Source organism: Equus asinus, chromosome 2 (genome assembly GCF_041296235.1).
Source record: "Equus asinus isolate D_3611 breed Donkey chromosome 2, EquAss-T2T_v2, whole genome shotgun sequence".
Classification (NCBI taxonomy): Eukaryota; Metazoa; Chordata; class Mammalia; order Perissodactyla; family Equidae; genus Equus; species Equus asinus.
In genome coordinates, this window is record NC_091791.1 from 177,744,083 (window position 1) to 177,762,983 (window position 18,901).

Sequence of the window (18,901 nt, forward strand, 5' to 3'; positions counted from 1 at the left end):
ATTTATAAAAGACGTTCTATATATGCATAAATATATATTAGTCTTTTCTGGCTCAATTCTAATACTTAGTAGGTGATTATTAAAGAGGAAAAGAATAGTAATTAAATTTAATTATTTCACAGTCTTAGTGACTTAATTATACTCATAAAAGTGGAAACAGTAACATATTTCACTTTCATACTTGAGCCAGACAATAAGGGGGAGAAACTGTTTCCCCAAGTTGTGTTACATGTTAATAGCATCGTATAAACTTATGGGGTGTAACTCTAGCCAAAACATTTCCTGAAAAGGCAGGAGGAAAGAGTTCTTTTCATGCACTTCTTTGCATTTATCTTTTAAGTGGTTATAGTTATGATTGGACTTTAAATTTTCATATAATTTTTTGGGATAAATTAAGTATGCAGATTACAAATTCTGTCTTGTAATGTAACCCAGGGTTTAAGAATAGAGGAAAAGCATCAGAGTCATAATTCTGTTTAGGAAATAGGAAAGGACTTTTCAAAATTTCAAATTTACCTGCATGTAAAATTTGTTGCTTTATCAGGATATTTTTTATGTATAGACATGTTATGTGTATATTTGATTCATTTTATACAATTCAGTAGACATTTATTCACAAGAGCAAAAGCACAGCAGCAAATAAGAAAGAAAAGGTTAAACCTTGGAGCATGAACAATAAGCTGTTTTGAGGCGTAAGTGTGCTTTAATTTCTCTAAATGCTTAGTCTCTGGTGTACATGCAAGCACAAACTTTAGGTCACATTTTCATGTTTTCTAAAAACCCTGGGGACTGAGCTGGCACCACGTGCTTCTGACCTCAGATTCCAAGGACCCAACCTGCATGCTCACTCCGCGCTCCACAAATCATGGATCTGCCCTGGGAATTGCTTAGTTAACAACAAGCGTTGTTCTGTGGAGTGGGAGTAGGTGAACTTGCCTGATATCCTTTGTTTATGCTCCTTGGGGTGCTGAAGGCTGTTCATTGTGCAGAAATTTAAGAGTGTGCTGAAGAAAAGGCAGCTATTTAATACTAAGGACAAAAACCATATACTCCTTTCTATTTTCTGTTTACATACAGGAAAGCATTGTTTGAGAAATGCACGTGGGTGAGGTTATCTGGGGTGTTCTGCCCCCAAGACTCTTTGCTCCCACAGTCAAATCCTTAATTCTGAAGCCTTAAGAACACAGCCTTGTAAAATTATCTGCTCCACTGACACATCACCTTCATTAACTGTTCCTTTTGCTACATAGAATGAGCATTGTTTCCAATAAGCAGTTGTGGGAATAGCGTGGGCTTTCCAGGGTCTTCATTCCATACGCAGATATCCAATCTACTAAGGAGAAAATTAAGTTGGTGATACAATTCATGTATTTTTATTTTCTCCTCATGCCTACATGCATGCTAAGAAGAGAATGTAGTTGAAAGTGTATAAGACTGCTCCAGGGGAGACTCAGCAACTAGATAGAATTTTACATAACCAAAATATCATTTAGAAATGAATTTATAGCCTCTCTGGCTTGACAGACAGGTGTGTATCAAGGTGATATAACACAGCTTAAAGACAACAATGAACTGTGTGTCTCGCAGTCAGGAATATGTATAGCGGGAAGATTTCCCTTAATGTATGTGAGGCTGTGTGAGCTCTAGTCACAAAGTGTGTTCCCCTGTGGGAGACATGTGGCCCTGGCTTAAGTGGCTCTAGCATCGCCGAGTGGGAAACCATGGCTTCCAGGAGGGACGAGAGATGCGTGAGTCACTGGTGATTCTAAACGGGAGCAGGTTGGTGCTTTTCGACTTCTGCCGATTTAAATGAAAGCACTTATAGATTGTTTTGTTTCTTTCATCCAATAAATATTCAGTGAAGGCCTACTATGTGCATGGCATGATGCTCTGAGGAGAGTTTGTCAAGGAAACTTACATTTTGTATATTTTGTAAAGTGTAGTTCTCTCTTTTTCCAACACCTCTTTTTGTCAAGAGATTATCTGATTTCATTTTGAATTCCAAAGATGTTGTTCAATTCATTAAGTAGCATCCTACTTGCTGTCAAGACTTAGTGTGGATTACAAACCATGTCTTTTGTTCGGTTTATAAATGACAGACCTGAGAGGCATAAAGGCTGAGTGACTGGCTTGTCTGGGATGATGGTTTAAGATGAAGCTAAGATCTCAGCTCAGAACCCTGGGTCAGAATGTAGTGGCCAATCCATAAAGTCACACTCTGCCTTCTCTCTGAGGATTTCATTCGGCCCCTTGATAAACATTTTTTCCCCAAAATCCCACGTTGTGCATATTCCATACTGTATGAAATTTAAATTATGGTATCTTCCTACTATGAAGGAATGGAAGAGTCTTGAGGGAATTTCATTTAAGCCACAAGGAAGTTTGGGCAAAAACATTGCAAAGTAGGATTAAGTGAAAACAAAATTGACTTTATTCCTTAATTTGACAAATATTATTAAGTACCTCCTATATGAAGTGCAGAGATTAAAAGGCAAAAATGAAGTGACCCCTGCTCTTGAGAGTCTCACAGTTTGGAAGGAGGAGCCAGATCTGTAAACAACAGGGCATAAAGGATCACAAGGGCTGAGTCAGAAATCAGTGTCGGGGAGGGAGTGGGGCTCATGGAAGGTGGAGCTCAGTTCTGACTCTGGTCGGGGAGTTGCAGCAGGTCAGGAAAGAGAGCAGTGAGAGAGGACCCTGGGGATGATTTCGAAAGAAGGCTAGGTCGGGGGAAGAGCTTTTGAATTTAATCTGAACTAACATTTATTGAGTACCTACGAAGATAGCCCACAGTCCCTGCCCTCATGAAATTGACACTCTAGCAAGAGAGTGTGGCACGAAGCCAGCATTTGCCTGTGTAATAAGAGGGGGAAGCAGAGGGAGCTAGGGGACCTCGCAGCAAACGGAGTGGGTTCCATGAGGCAGGGCTGCGTCTGTCACGTTCACCACACTGTGCCCTGTATCCTGACACATGCCAGGTGCTCAGTGAATGAATGGATGCATACAGGAATAACAAACCGATATGGGGCTCAGAGAGACAGAGCAAAGGTCTGGAATCATCAGACTGCCTGCCTTTCTGTATGACTGGAGAGCAGGGTAGAAAGTTGGAGGGGGTGTGAAAAGTAAGGCTTGGGAAGAAAGTGAAGTCCAGATCCTGGAGTTAATCTCTGAGTTCATCGTTCTTAACTAGAATAATGCATCAAGATCACCTGTGGAGTTTTAAGCTGAAAAATGCCTGTCCGCCCCACCCCACTGGAAACTCTGATTTACTGGGCAGGACTGGGCCAAGATATGATCATATTCTATTGCCCACTTCCAGTTGAGAACCATTGCTCTGGTGGTTTTCAAAGTGTGGTCTCTGGACCAGCAGCATCAGCACCTCCTGGGAGTTTGTTAGAAATACCAGTTCTGGGTCCCACTCCAGACCTACTAAATTGGAAAGTCTAGGAGTGAGGACCAGCAATCTTTGTTTAACAAGCCCTCCAGGTGATGCTGATACTGCAGTTTGAGAAACACTGCTTTGGTCATTGGCGATTTTAGGTTAGAAATTAAAGGAGAATGTGGAGACTGGATTAGAGACTAAAACCAGCGAGAAGAATCGATAAACTTTGGTGACCATCAGATGAGGGGAATGAAGGAGGGAAAGGAGCTACTCTGATGCTCCAATTGCTGGCTCAGGGAGGAGAAAGAAAATAGGAGGATTTGGATTCAAAAGACTTTGGTGTCAGGCACTATTTAATATTTATTGAGCAACTATTAAGTGCAGGCTGTACCAGGCACTGGGGGTGTAGAGGCAATGGGACACAAAGGGTGGCAGGTGTGTGTAAATCAGGAAAGCCTTCTGGGAGAAGTGTCGTGGAGGATGGTCCAGGGTCTGAAGTGACAATGAGAGTGATTCCTGCAGAGGAGGCTGTGTGTACAAACAGCTAGAACCAGTAAAGAAGGTCCAGCCTGACTAGATTGGTGGTTTTGAAACAATATTCTGGCAACAAGGTGGAGAATAGACTGGTGTGGCAAGACTAGACAGTGATCAGTTAAGAGGCTCTTCCAGTCAACCAAGTGAGAATAGTTAGGGCCTGAGTCAAGACGGCAGCCGTGGAGACTGGAAGAAGGAAGTTGGAGACAGGCCTGGTCACTGAGCTGGTGGGGGGCATTAAGGGAGGAGGGATTTAAGAATGGACCTCCATGTTTCTGGTTTGTGCCCACTGGCAGGTAGATGTGCAGGGAATGCAGGGGAGGTGCAGGACGGCGGAAAGAAGCTTCATTTGGGGCATAGTTCTTTTTATGGTCTGTGGAACAACTAAGTGGAAATGCCCAGGAAGCCGGTCTGGAGCTCAGGAATATTTTGGGGTCCTTAACCATCAACAAGGACAGTGTGGTAACTATGGGGTAGCTCAGGCTGAGAGAGGTAGGAGCTTACCTTGTGGTAGTCTCTCCCCCGTCCCAGGTGGACATAATGTTATCTTTAAAAAGTATGGATAATAGGGACAGATTTCAGTTAGAATCTTTCCTGCTGTATTATACAAGTCTTCCAAAATTGAAACTACATCGTTGAGAATTCCAGGTGGTATCTTGGTTGGCAGGAATTGAGGACTACAGTTGGCTATTATTTTCTGTCTTAAAGCTGCAGGTAAAAGCTCCTGATCCCAGATATTAGAGTGCATTAGGTCTGCTCAGATTGCTTCCAACTACACAAATAATATTTATCTTTAGGAGTAGTCGTGCATTCTTAAAGAAGGAAAGAGAGCATGCTTGCTTACAAATTAAACACTGGAGGGGTCCGGCCTCTGCTGAGTGGTTACAGTTCTGCGTGCTCCACTTCGGTGGCCCAGGTTCATGGGCTTGGATCTTGGCTGCAGACTGACACCTCTCATCAGCCACACTGTGGCAGTGACCCACATACAAAATAGAGGAAGATCAACACTGCTGTTAACTCAGGTGTAATCTTCCTCAAGCAATAAAAGAGGAGGATTGGCAACAGATGTTAGCAAAAACAAAAAAAAATTAAAGTCTGGAATTCAAGTTGGCACTCTGCTGCTTTTTAGCTGTATGACCTTGACTGGGACACTTAATTTCCTCAAGATGCAATATCTCAGTCTGTAAAATGGGAATCGTTATCCCAGTCTACTTCAAATACGTTTTACAGCACAGAAATATAATCATTGATAGGAAAATGTCTAAAATACCTGAAATGTAATAGATATATGAAAAACAATTTATGAAATATGCATTGAGCAACTACTGTGTTGCAGGGAGTGGTATGGGATGCTAGGAATGAAAAAGATGCGTAAGACTTAATCTCCACAGTCCACAGGCTAGTGAGGACTCAGGACACAGACACTCAGATACATCCTTATGAAACAGTGGGCAAAATTTAAGGTAGAGAGTGTTTTTGGGGTACCTAGGAGGCCTGTCTAATCCAGCCTGGTTAGAAGGGGTCAAGGAAGTTTATGAGAGGAGGGAAAAGATGCATAGATATTTGCATTAGAAAAAGGTTGGCGAGAGGAGGGTGAGAATTTCAGCCGTAAAACAGTAACTGTCTAGCATGTATGCCTGTGTGTGTTGAGGGTTACTATAGACAATAATCTGATGTCATTGAAGCAGAAGGGAACTGAGATGTTTTTTGGCTCTGCTTCCTGGGATCAGGCGGGAATCTGAAGGGAGTTCTTAGGACTTCTGCTCTTGTGGTGAAGTTCTAGAAGACACCTCAGTCTCATCAGCCGTATGCCAGGCTTCCTCTGGCTGTGGGAGAATTAGGGCGATGTCTACAGATGGAGATGCAGTCAAGCTTTGTGCCCTGTATCTAAGAATATGGGAGTAATCGAGGCCTCATCATACAAGGTTTCAGCATAAATTTTACTCCCAAATAGAAACAGTATATGTAGGTTATTCCTAAGTGCAGCAGACTGAACCAGATGAACTTTAAATAGATAAAAGGTTAAAAGTTTTGGCAGGAAAGATGAGTTCACTTTCCTTTAGGAAAAGAAGCATCTCTGCATAGGTGTGAAAACACGCACACACGAATTTATACAAAACACCTCCAAAGAGAAATAATATTGACAAATGAAACAAATAAGTCATCGTTTAAAACATTGCTTGATTAAAGATCAAGTTTGATTCTCTAAATTAATTAAGCAGTAAGATACACTAAATGACTTTAGCCGCCTGAGAAGGGTTATAATCACCCTGGATGGCACTGCTGAGAGTGATTGTTCGGGTTTTCTGTTGAGTGGGAGTCTAAAAGCACTGTGCATTTGGAGGAAATTTCATGCTCACTCATATTCTCTCTCTCTCTCACACACACACAATGACCATTTTGAATTTCTGCTTAATGGTGTTTTTGGCACACTGCTACATAAAATGTTTTCTTTTTGGTGCACACCAGCCATAAAATGAAGTACTGTCTCTTTGATGTGCCGATGTTGACAACAAGCTTGCAGATAAGTCACTAGACAATCCAGAGAAGGCTTATTTCCACTATGCATTTCTCCTTTCTTGCCCTCTCAATCTAAGGACTAGCTGCTCAGTGTTCCCTTCAGGTCCTTTTTACTACTTCCCCTTGTGCTCTGGTGTTATTAAATCGTGAGATCACAACGCAGCATGCAGTCAAAAGGAGCAAAAAGTGCCTGGCTACCTTCTGGATAACTGATATTCTGGGCACTATGTGATTATTAAAATAGATCTTTCTGGGCTAAAAAAAAAAAAAAAATCTCAGCAGTTGAAATGTATTCACCTAGGGTCATGATATTATACCCTTTTAATGTGCAAATGCATTGAACTAATTTTAGATTTAGGCAGCCTTCACTTCAGAGATCTCTGCCGTTCAGGCCAGGGGCCAACAAAGGGCAAGCCAGGGAGGTAGAGGCACACTTTCTGGGGAAGTATTAGCTCAAAGTTAACAGTAAAGTCAACTAATAAGGATATATAGGGATCTCCTGTCCCCCTTTATTTCTGTACAGCTTTGGTGAGTTGATGGAGCCCCCTGAAGAGGGAGAGAAGTGCTAACAGAGACCATGAGAGGGTGCCTAGGAGAAATCTCATCTACCGCTTAACTCTTTTCTTTAAAATGTATTCCTTTATCCATTCCCCTATTTCCTTCACAAAGGATTTGAGTCAATTTACAAAAAAATATTTATAATAAAATAGAATGAATATTTGACTGAAGTAAGTTGGGAAAAGGTAAAATATGTGTAAGAAAATAAACAGATGCATATTCTGTGCGTGTCCTCAAGAAGGGCTTTGATTCAGCCCTAAGCTTTCCACACCCAAGGGAAAGAAATCTCATCCATCTGAAGGTTCCTAGTGTCCTAAGATTAAAAATAATGTATATAGGGGGAAGCACAGCTTCCTATGCCACCGAGACCCTAGAGGGGTTTCTCCTGCAGGTCTTTAGGAGAAGACAGGCATCTGTGCTACTCCATCCCCCCAAGAGAAGCCAAATTCTGGGGCCAGTGTTTTGGGGGAGGCTGCACAAGTGATGTCAAAGTGTAATTCAGTAAGAGCAGTTCTATGAGTAACTAAAACCTTATGGCTGAGCCTAGCATTCTCTGGCAGGGTCAGCCTCGATGGAGGAGCTGGACAAGCCATCCTGGGGGAGCTCTCCATATTAATTCTGCTGATAGCCTTTGCTGGGGGTTGGATGGCAGAGAGTTATTTCCAGGTTACTTACCTCCTGTCCTAACCCTGAGGGTAACTATTCCCTTTTTCCTGTTAAATCTTTGAAAACCAGAAAGGCCTAGGATGGGGTAGTCCTTTTACAAAAGGGTGAGCTGCCCAACCCTCACCAGTGTGTCAGTAGCAGCTCTGGATCCAGTCCCTCTAACGCATGGATAATGACATAGAAAGGTTTATCATTTTTTAAAAAAAAAAAAATTTAAACATTATCTCTATTTTTTTTTATTGAGGTAACACTGGTTTATAACATTGTATAGGTTTCAGGTCTACAACATTATAATTCAATGTCTGTATATACTACAGCATTCTCTCCATCAAAAGTATAGTTTCCATCTATCACCGTGTAATTGACCCCTTTTATCCATTTCTCCCTCCCCTCCACCCCTCTTCCCCTCTGGTACCCACCAATCTGATGTCTGCTTCTGTGAGTTTGGTTTTGTTTTCTTTTGTTTGTTCATTTGTTTTGTTTTGTTTTTATATTGCACAATGAGTGAAATCATATGATATTTATCTTTCTCTGCCTGACTTATTTCATTTAGCATAATGCCCTTAAGGTCTATCCATGTTGTCAAAAATGGCAAGATTTCATCTTTTTATGACTGAGGAGTATTCCATTGTATATATATACCACATCTTCTTTATCCATTCATCTGTCAACGGGCACTTAGGTTGTTTCCATGTCTTGGTTGGTGTGACTAAAGCTGCAATGAACATAGGGGTGCATATATCTTTTCAAATTAGTGTTTTTGTGTTCTTTGGATAAATGCCCAGAAGTAAGATAGTTGAATCATATGGCAGTTCTAATCTTAATTTTTTGAGGAATCTCCATACTGTTTTCTATAGTGGCTGCACCAGTTTGCATTCCCACCAACAGTGCATAAGGGTCCCCTTTTCTCCGCATCTTCTCCAATATGTGTTATTTCTTGTCTTTTTAATAACAGCCATTCTAACGGGCGTGAGGTGATATCTCATTGTGGTTTTGATCTGCATTTCTCTGATAATTAGTCATGTCGAGCACCTTTTCATGTGCCTGTTGGCCATCTGTATATCTTCTTTGGAAAAATGTCTATTCAGATCCTCTGCCCATTTTTTAATCAGTTTTTGTTGTTGTTGTTACTGAGTTGTATGAGTTCTTTATATTTTTTCATATTACCCCTTATTGGATATATGATTTGCAAATATCTTCTCCTAACTGGTAGGTTGTCTTTTCATTTTACTGATGGTTTCGTTTGCAATGCAGAAGTTTTTAGTTTGATGTAGTCCTATTTGCTTATTTTCACTTTTGCTGCCCTTGCTTCAGGAGTCATATCCAAAAAGATATTGCTGAGACTGATGTCAAAGACTGTACTGCCTGTGTTTTCTTCTAGGACTTTTATGGTTTCAGGTCTTACATTTAAGTCTTTAATCCATTTTGAGTTAATTTTTGAACAACACCATCTCTCGCTTTGTCTTCTGAAGTACAGTTCCCCCATTTGTGTTAGAATCACTAGTGGTTCTAAATTCTTCAGAATGTTTTCCAGCTCCTTGGCTGGAAATTTAATATATTATCTGGAAACTTAAACAAGGGTTTGACTTCCTGACAGCCTAACAGAATCTTCTAAGTACATCAGAAATCCACATTGATTATTCTAATTTTATGGCTAATCTTGTTGGTTAGAATTTTTTTGCCTTATGGCTTTTATTTCAATAACAATGTTTATGGACAGATGGTCCACGGGTCCATGAGAAAGTGAGGCTAGTCATTAACAAATTTGTAGGGTTGATTTTATTTTTCTAAGACATTTTCACCTGTACGTGGGTATATATGAGAATTGAGAAAATTACTCCTGGAAAGAACTCCATATTCCTTTTTATTTATTAATGGCAAAGGCAGGCTGCTTTTCTCATGAGGAAGTCACTCATGAATTTTCATTCAAAATAGTAAATTAATGTCCACGCTTTAATATGTTTAGAGTGGAAAGGGATTCTACATGCAACTGTGCATATCAGATTCCATGTCTGGAAAGCTACATTTTATTCTTTAATGATATTATGATGGGCTAGGGGCCACTCTCGTGTCTCCCTTCTGCACTTACTTGCCACATGGAGTAGAGGATGACGGGAAATTCTGATCCATTGCGAGTATTTTGCTTCTGTGAAATTCTTAAGCCATATTTTCACAAGATTTTGTTATCACTCCCTTTAGTGTCTTTTTTTGAAAACCAGAGGCAAACTTCCTTGAGCAAATAATGTGAACAGTGAACACTTAGTGAATATTTGGGGAAAGAATCAATATGCTAAAGAAGCTAGGAAAATTGGATCATTTAATAGAAGTCCCAATATAGACAAGCTGGTATTTCAGGAACTGGTCTTGTGGTTTTGAATGTGTTGGTGTGAAATGAACCATTAAGCATACAAAAGATGGATTCTTAAATGCTCCAAAATATGTATTACTCAGCCCTATGTAGAAAAACTGCCAGAACTTCTTAGTGTTATCTTTTCCTCAACCAACAATTGCTCTCTTTTGATGATTTCTTCATCTGGTTGTCTGTTTTAATCAAAATTCCTTAGTGGGCCAAGCTGAAACCTCATATATTCACACACACCTCCCATTGATTTCACTTGGGTGAAACTTTATCTTTTGAGCAAAGTTTAAGTTGAAATGTTGAGTTAATGATGCTCACTTTAAATACCAAAGGCTGAATGCATTTATGTATTCAAACACTTAGCTAGTCAAACATAACTCCCATCAGGGTTTAGAGGAAGGATTATTTCTTAAACTATGCCAGCCTCACAAATAATATATTGCTATCGACTCTGCAGAAAAATGATACTAAATAAGCTTGTTAGTATTTTATTTCTGTGGTGAAAGGCCCTGGAATCTGTTTTTTAACCTTAGAAGCGCAGAGTAAAACGGTGGACAAGATGTTGGGAAATACTTTTGGCAATCACCCATAGTAATTAGCCCAAACTTAGAAATAAAGACTAAAGAAAAAATGGCACATTTATTTCTCCATAGCCTTTTCTCTGTCCCTTTTATAGTCTCAGACTATGAAATAAATGCATTCATAATTTTATATTTGCCTAACAAAAACTGACTTTGAGTTAGAAGAATTTTTTTCCTCATAACATGATTAAGCTTTTAAACCTCTTAAATGTGGGAATATTGTTCTTACAAAAGAATGTCCAACTCTTTTATTGTGAACCTATTTAAGATCAGGTATATGTCAATTTGAAGGAGAAGTATCCAAAAGAATACCATTTTGCTGTGTTTGTTTTATAACACTTTCATAGAGTACACATGAGTTTCTTTGTAGCATTTTCATAGAGAATATAATTTATTCATAAAGTACTTAAAAGGTTGCTTTTTGACATCTATAAGATTACATATTTGAATGAATGAGTTGACATAAACCCAAGCACAATTACAAAGAAAATTTCGTGAGGAAAATCCCTCCAAAAGAGTAGTCCCCATACTCATATCCCTTATAAGATTCTGAGCTACTTGCCACAATTTCAGTCACCTTCTAAAAAGAGAGAGTAGGGCATTTGTCACGAGGAATTCAAGAAAAGAGAGTGGTTCTGCATTTAGCCAATAGAATCAGCATATTCTTCAAAGGGCTATAAAACCGCTCACTAGTTCTATGCTACCCTTGATCAATCCCCTCATCTGCCATCGTCTCTGTTCCCTCGTATAGCGGCTGGCACTTTCCCTGGAGGACACTGTCTTTCATAAAATCTCTTGAAACATCACTTAGCACACCTTCACAGGTGGTGTAAACATAAGAAAGTAAACTACTTCCTTACCTCAGAATTTTCCTGAAATAATGAGCACACTAAATTGTAGTCATTTCAGAAGCTTTCGAAAGAACCAACAAAGAAATTCTAGTAATTTATTTCTGATTTGCTACAAAGTTATATATTTGATTTCACTAAATTTGGAAAACTCTCAAGTCTTTTCTAAGCTGTGAATTAACGCATAGGCAAGAATCTGAAATCAGGTACAAGTGCTTGAAAGAAACGTTTTTGTCTTCAGTATTAGGACCTTATGAGAATTAGTTGTTTGGAAAATGCAGGTACTGGTACTACACTAATGAGACAACACATGGAACCAAAGCATTTACTGTCTCTAACAAACCCAAGCCTAAATATTCTCAGCTAGCGTGAAGATAGACTAGGCTAAAGAAAGGGGGAGTCTCTGTTCGGCTCATTCACCGCTTACAGGTCGCCTGTGTAGACTATCTGAGAAGGAGCCTGTGGGATGTTTAACTGGAGGAAATGGCTCTTGTTCTAAGTCCCTGGATAAGGAGAACAATAAGAAGGACCAGCTCAATGGATGTAAAAGCATGGCAAAGAGCCAGTGAAAAAATTTCATGGTTCTGAACATTTTATCACCCTGTATATATTTTCATTTATTTAAAATCTTCAATTTTCCCTCTAGAAAAGAGGAGAATGTAAAAGGAATGGAAAGACAACTCACATTAATTGAGAATCTACTGCACATAATGATTTTAAGTAAGCAAATGTACCATTCTCATCTACCGAAGGCAAAACCCCACCTTCAGGATGAGTGAAGCAGCCTGTCCACATTGCCCTGTTGCGTTGGTATTGGCGTTTGGGGGTGAGATACTAGTACCTCTGTCTCGTGCTGCTCTTCTGAAGTCACTCTTTCCCTACTGAAGATTTTTGGCCTCATTGTCTGCATTCATTCCTTGTCATTAACAGGTGCTGCGCTGGGCGTTACGGATGCAAAGGTGCATCCATCCCTTGCCCTGGAATTGTTTGGTCATGATCAAAGTTTCGTTTTCGTCACGCACACCTGGAAAAGAAAACAGGCTTCTTTATTTTCTCTTGCTGATTGGTAATTTTTATGAAACATCCTAAACACATACTTTCCAGGTAAAGCAAGAAAAAACCTTGCTTTCAGATCAGAATTCAGGCTTTTAAACACGAAGCTTATAGCCTTCCTTAATGAATTAACATTCTCTTTAGGGAATAACCTCTTGGGTTAAATGTTGCTATTCAGATTACCTTTTCCTCTCCTTTTTTTGTCCAAGATGGCATCTGAGCATAGAGGGGGCTTCCTGGACCTTGTAATTCTGGAGTGCAAGGAGGTCCCCAGGCTTAACGTCGCCCTTGGATACAGGCTGGCTGGGTTCATTGAAACGGGTCCTGCCCTGGACTTTGTAAGGTTGCCTCCCACAAAGGTCTGTGGCTGTGTTGTTATCTCTTGGCTTGGTTAGGAGGTATTTTCTCACTTGGGTTAGGCTGACTAAACCTCATCTCAGCCCTCACTGGCCTGGCCAACTCTCTGAGGTCTGGCTTCAGACGCACCCTGGCTCTCCTTGAGGTCAATGTGCCTCTGTTGCCATGGCAACATCTCTGTCAAGTTCACCAGCTGAACTACCGGAAAACTCAGGGGGGGATGAGAGAACAGGGTAGCAAAGGAAGGCCTCACCAAAGCCCCCTCTCTGGCTACAACAGCCCCACTCCAGGGCATTGTGAGGACACTCTTTAAGGCAGCTCCTCCCAGACTTCCTAGAGGGAAATGGAGCTGATGTCCTTGTGCTTTCGGCTTTCCCTTCAACCTGTCTCACATGCCTCCCCCCTAGGTCTTAGGTCAGGAGAGGGGAGGCTCCTCTTGTCTTTATTCCTTCTTACTCCCCAAATCCACTGAGATGGAAGGGGCCAGATTTTCCCTTCCTGTCCCCTTTGCTTTTAATATTCCCCTGCATCTTACTCTCCTAATTTGAGGAGTAGCATTCCACCTTTCCCCTGTCTTTATGGTTAAAATGTGAGAGGGTACAAGGAAAGAAATGATGACCATAATTCAGGAGGTATTTCTAAATGATTGTCCCTGTTGCATGAGCAAAAGCTTATTAGTCCTTCCTTATTAGACAATCAAGAAAGCCTGATGGTTTATTTGTCCCTGTGACAGTGCTTTTTGTTTGTTTTGTAGTATTTTGAAATGGGATACTATTTCAGGTTTCACATGCATGCTAGAAGTCCTTGCTACTCAAAGTGAGGTCCATGACCAGCAGCATTGCCAGTTGCCAACACTTGTTGGAAATGCAGAATCTCAGGCCCCACCCTAGAACTACTAAATCAGTACCTGCATTTCACCCACATCCTCAGCCCCGCCATATGCACATTAACGTATGAGAAGCACTGCTCCAGGCCACCATAGCCTTACTGAAGGTTTTGGCTACATCAACTGTACCCATTATCGGCTTTCAGTTAAACAGATCCATTGTGTGTGTTAGCCACCACCATCCTTGCCCCTGGGTGCTTATGGTCCTAATCAAGGATCTTTATAATTATGGTAAAGTAATTAAAATAAAGCAGACAATTCTAGATCTAGTCTCTTCCATCACCAGGCACACCTTAAATTTTTTTGACACATCCATTAAGATTAAACTGTAAGTTATGAAAAGTGGATGTTCATTTTCTTGGAAAGCAGTCATTTAACGTATAGAGATGGGAAGAAGGTAGTTATAAGATACTCACTTGATAACTCCAGATTCGTACCTGAGGCTCCTGCTTCACTTTTAATGATAGGGTTTTGTTCAATTACAGTTTGATGAGACTCTAGGATTTCTGTTGGGTGGGTGCTTTTTCGGGGAAGGACGAAGTCATAGTTTTTCATCCTGCGTTTTCATTTTCTGATCACAGTGTTTTAGAAGAATCTGGGCTTTACTTATTCACCAGGATTTCAATAGAGAATCACATTAATCCTTTTAAGCTCCTTATTCTAATGATTTATTTTGTTGAAAACCATAGTGATCCTCCTTTGAATTTTAATGATTGCTGGCTATTCAAAGATTCATTGTTTTGACTTCCTGTCCTTACCTTTGTTTCCTACATGTCTGTGGGGAACACCTGTCTAATACTGGATCTGCCCCTGGTTCTCACTGGCTTACCAGAGTCACTCAAGCCTATCTCTGAGTGCTAAGCTGAAATGCTGGCTACTCATCCATGACAATAAATGTAGGATGTACGTTTGCAGAGATAGGCAGATAGACAGCAGAGGGACAGATAAATGATTGAGTCATTTCCCAGTGAAAATAGTATTTTGGATATGATAGTGTATTGTGATCATTGTAGAGAAATTAGTTAAATTCATATTCTTAATTGCGAATGTATTAGAATCCAATATCTATGGAAAATCTAGTCAAAGAGAAAGGGTTCAAATTTTGAGGGTGCTATTCATACCCAAAATTCTGGGTCATGTAACTTTCATAAGCACTGACCCTCCATTTCTCAGTCTGTTAAATATGACTATGCTCTTTATCAAGGACATAGTAGTAGTCATTTTGTTCAAGTACTGCAAACACTCAGAAGGGGTTAGCAAATGGAAAGAGCCATGATATGTCTCAGGTATGAGCATCAGAATTATATGCTACATTTTCAAAATCTAAGAAATGGCCGTGTCACAAGCTTCAGTTCCTATTTTGCCCACTGTGTAACCACACAGAGAATTTTTCCCTTCTCTTTTTTCATGTATCACCTAGGAACATTTTCAAGAATATATTATTCTAATATGAGATTTTAACAACTACACTGTATTTATGCATAATACATTTTGTGCCTTATCTTCAGGCTCCTGGACTTTGATTCAGAATATCAGGAGCTCTGGGATTGGCTGATTGACATGGAGTCCCTCGTGATGGACAGCCACGACCTGATGATGTCAGAGGAGCAGCAGCAGCATCTTTACAAGGTTAGAGCTACCCTTCTTGCCTTTACCTTGCTGTGGAAGATCTGATTAGCCTGACAAGTCTCTCTCTCTCAGGATATCTCTGCGTTCATTGTATGTATCATGGTGTCTATTAGAATTCCCTTCCCTGTCCCCAAACTCATTTCCATCCCTTGTGTGCTGACAGGCTGCACCGACATCATAATTGCAAGAAAGTTCCCTTTATCACATTCTATTTGGTGTAATTCTATAGAAGGACAAAGATTTATCTTCAAGATGAATAGCAATAAATGAAACTGCATTAATAAATAGACTGAAACAAAATGAAGGATAAATGGACTGGTAAGATTTAACAAAATGTGTTTTGATTGGAGCACTCAGGTGAATTCTCTCCGCCCCTCAGATCTTTCCGGAGGAAAAAAAAAATTGCCTTTGGTTTAGCTTGCTGCTTCCAGGGTCCAGGGCTCGTCCAATTTAATGTTTATTAGTGATACATAGAGCAGACGTTGTCATATTAAGTCAATACATTTGCGTGTGATTTAAGAAAACTGGCTTGGAACTCACATATTGATTGCAGGCAATCCATCTAATAACTATCTATCTTGTTTTCCATGTCTGCTAATTCACCCTTGGCCCAGTGTGTTCTAACAATTCTACTTAAATAGACTTAGGAGTTCTTACAAAACAGCCATGTGATTTTAACTGAAAAAATGGCTGCAAAATTCAGTGTCTGAAAAAGCTGCTGGGGAGGGTAGAGGGGTTTTCTGCTGAAATATCAGACTGCAGTAAATCTTCCTCATTTAGGCAATTTTTATTGGAGTAATTCTGACAGTTGTCATCCTTGAATTGCTTTGAGCATATGGCATATTTCAAAGAGCAGATTGTGAATCATAAAAAATAAAATTAATAACTAACCACAGAATCAGCAACAGTATAATGACAAGAAACAACTACCCTCTAGCTTTTTAAAATTTCTTATAGAATAAGAAGTACATTCAAGGTCAAATAAAAGTTGTCTTCTTTCTTCTTCAATTTTTATCATTTTAAGTTACCTCTCCTTAATTTATTATTTTAACTTTTACCTCCTCTAAAGAGAGATGTTTATTGGTACTTTTCAAGGGTCTAGTTGACTTTAATTAGTGTCCCATGGGAATCATCTTGGTTAAGAGAAGATATAAGCTCCCCAGAGACTCAGCAAATGGTGATATTTTACTCCCTAAAGAATTTTGTTCAACATTAATGGAGTTTGTTGACTATTAGCTGTTTCCTGTATGCATAGCTGTCCACATTAACAACTAAGCTACCCAATATATCTGCCGGCATAATATATTATTAGAGTAACAATCTCAGCCTAATGTACCCAAAGCTAGGTGATTTCACATTTCATGTCAGGATCAAGAATTCCATATAAAGAGCCTATAAATCTATGTTAATTTAGTGATACAAAAATATTTGTTTCATTCCTAAGACTTAAGCATTAAAAATCGAGCCAAACAGGAAAAAATAATACAAAAGTTACCTAATCATAAGCCTTTATCTCAGATTTTATTGCACTCATGATGCCAAATAACATTTCTTTTCTTCTTGATGCATTTTGTATTTTGCACATAAACCACTATTTTTTCAGAAACAGTGCTATTCTTTGTCAAAATTACATCCATATAATTTACATCACAATTAATAGGAAATCATTGAACAAAAAGTGCAGTCTTCTTTTTCGTGTGGTTTCCTTGTAAGCGCTCTGCCTGAGAATTCCCATTCTGGCATATTGAAGGCCATTATTCCACCCACTCAGTAATTCTGGATTATAGTATTTTTCCAAACATTTCATATTGAGATTCTTCATTTGTGACTCATGTCCTGTCATCATCTTTCTACTTTCAGGTGCTTAATATATCTAAGCTCATTAGACTAGCACTAACTTTGCATTTGGCTCATAAGCAAAATTAAAGATTGAATTAGAAACCAAGGGCAAATGCTACAGGTTTGTTGAGTCTCTCTCTCTCTCTATAAGCCCCCAAATTATTCCAGAGGTTTGGAAACTTCCAAAGCAATCCTGAGAATATCGACTAACGTGTCATTTAGAACTTGGGGTGGCTCCTGAATTAGAAAAACTGATAGAGGAGAATTGATTTCAGGTCTTTGCCAAGAATCCCCAGGGATTCCCAGGTTAGGTCAACATTTTCGGTTTCCCCTTTCTCTGTTCTAATCTGCTTTTCCAGGAATCAACTGAACTGATGCCTTGGGAGAGTGGTTTGCAGCCTATTGATCATAGAGACCCCCAAAGGAGTGAAGCGTTTTGGTCGGTCTCCAGGCCTTCCAAGTCTTTCAATACCATTTGAGTCATCCTTAATCATCTTTAATCTTTAAATTTGTTGGCCCTGAAAGTTACCAATGCTTTATCAGCATTTCTCAGCAAGGACACCATTGACATTTGGGACAAAACAATTTTTTGTTAGTTTGTGGGACTATCCCTTCCACTGTGGGACGTTTACTATTCACGTTCCCTGGTCATTGTATCAATTCAGTAGGACACTCAACCCATTTCACAGCATTTCCCATCCATCTCAACCTGTATACATCATTTTCCTTTCTTGAAACACTTGTATAACATTAAGAAAAATGCCTTGCACTTGTATTCTGTACATTGTTAAGCAAAGCACCTTACATGGTTAATATTGAACTAACAGTTGTTGAGTTAAAAAATAAGAATGGGAATGAAGCTCGTGATCCATGGTATTAATGAAAAGAATGAAGGTGAAGTTTTTAAGAGAGACCTTCAGCTGATCGATGGTAAAATCTCAGGGACTGTGGACCAGAATGTAATCATGATTTGATATCACAGAATCGGAAACTGTTGCTCTCCTCTCCTTGGGGGCTCTCTGTATGTCATTGTTCAACTCTTCTCTTGGCATAGGTAGTCATGCCCAGACCCTGATTCATGCATTGCACCATCCTAGGTTGACCCCAAAGTTCACATTTGGAAATATTGGGTTAAAGAAAATAGAGTAAGGTGATAGTCAGTGAGAGTGAAGATTTTTTTCGCATTTCAACATTAGATACTACCTTCCTGAATTTTATTTATTTTATATTCTGGTCTCTTTTAGGAAATCATCTGGCCTTAATTCCTAGATGTGGAACTACCGATAAATAGCCCAGACTATTCATTCAGCAGACCTCCTGAGTGGGGCACCAGTTGTGCTATCTTGGTTACCCCAAACCAACAATATACCCGAGGAACTTACAAAGGAAAAGAATTAGATGTAACAGGCGTAGAAAACATTTATACAACCTGACATAATTTAGAACCTTAATATTACAATGGGCTGTAAAGTGGCTTTTCTGTTTAAACAATTCCTTTTTATTTTCAGATTCTTAGAAATTTAAGACCATTTTCTTTCTAATTAGTTTTAAACTGCAGGATCCTCAGAGCAACCTGATTCTTGTTAAAATCTAACCACTCCCGTAAATATACTTTCTTCTTTGTTCTGAGACAGTGAGCTATACTGCCAATGTCTTTCCTTCGCCTTCTCTGTCTGACCCAGCCTCTGA

General features: G+C 39.6%; 1 protein-coding gene across 7 annotated transcripts in view; it reads left to right on the forward strand.

The window, feature by feature from the left end:
- Positions 1-18,901, forward strand: part of AKAP6 (A-kinase anchoring protein 6) — a 458,830-nt gene that overhangs the window by 330,480 nt on the left and 109,449 nt on the right. For all 7 annotated transcript variants that reach the window (XM_070504219.1, XM_014857147.3, XM_070504220.1 and 4 more), the window contains one exon: positions 15,253-15,373. In XM_070504219.1, coding sequence (XP_070360320.1) covers positions 15,253-15,373 — 121 coding nt within the window. The remainder of the gene's footprint in view (positions 1-15,252; positions 15,374-18,901) is intronic.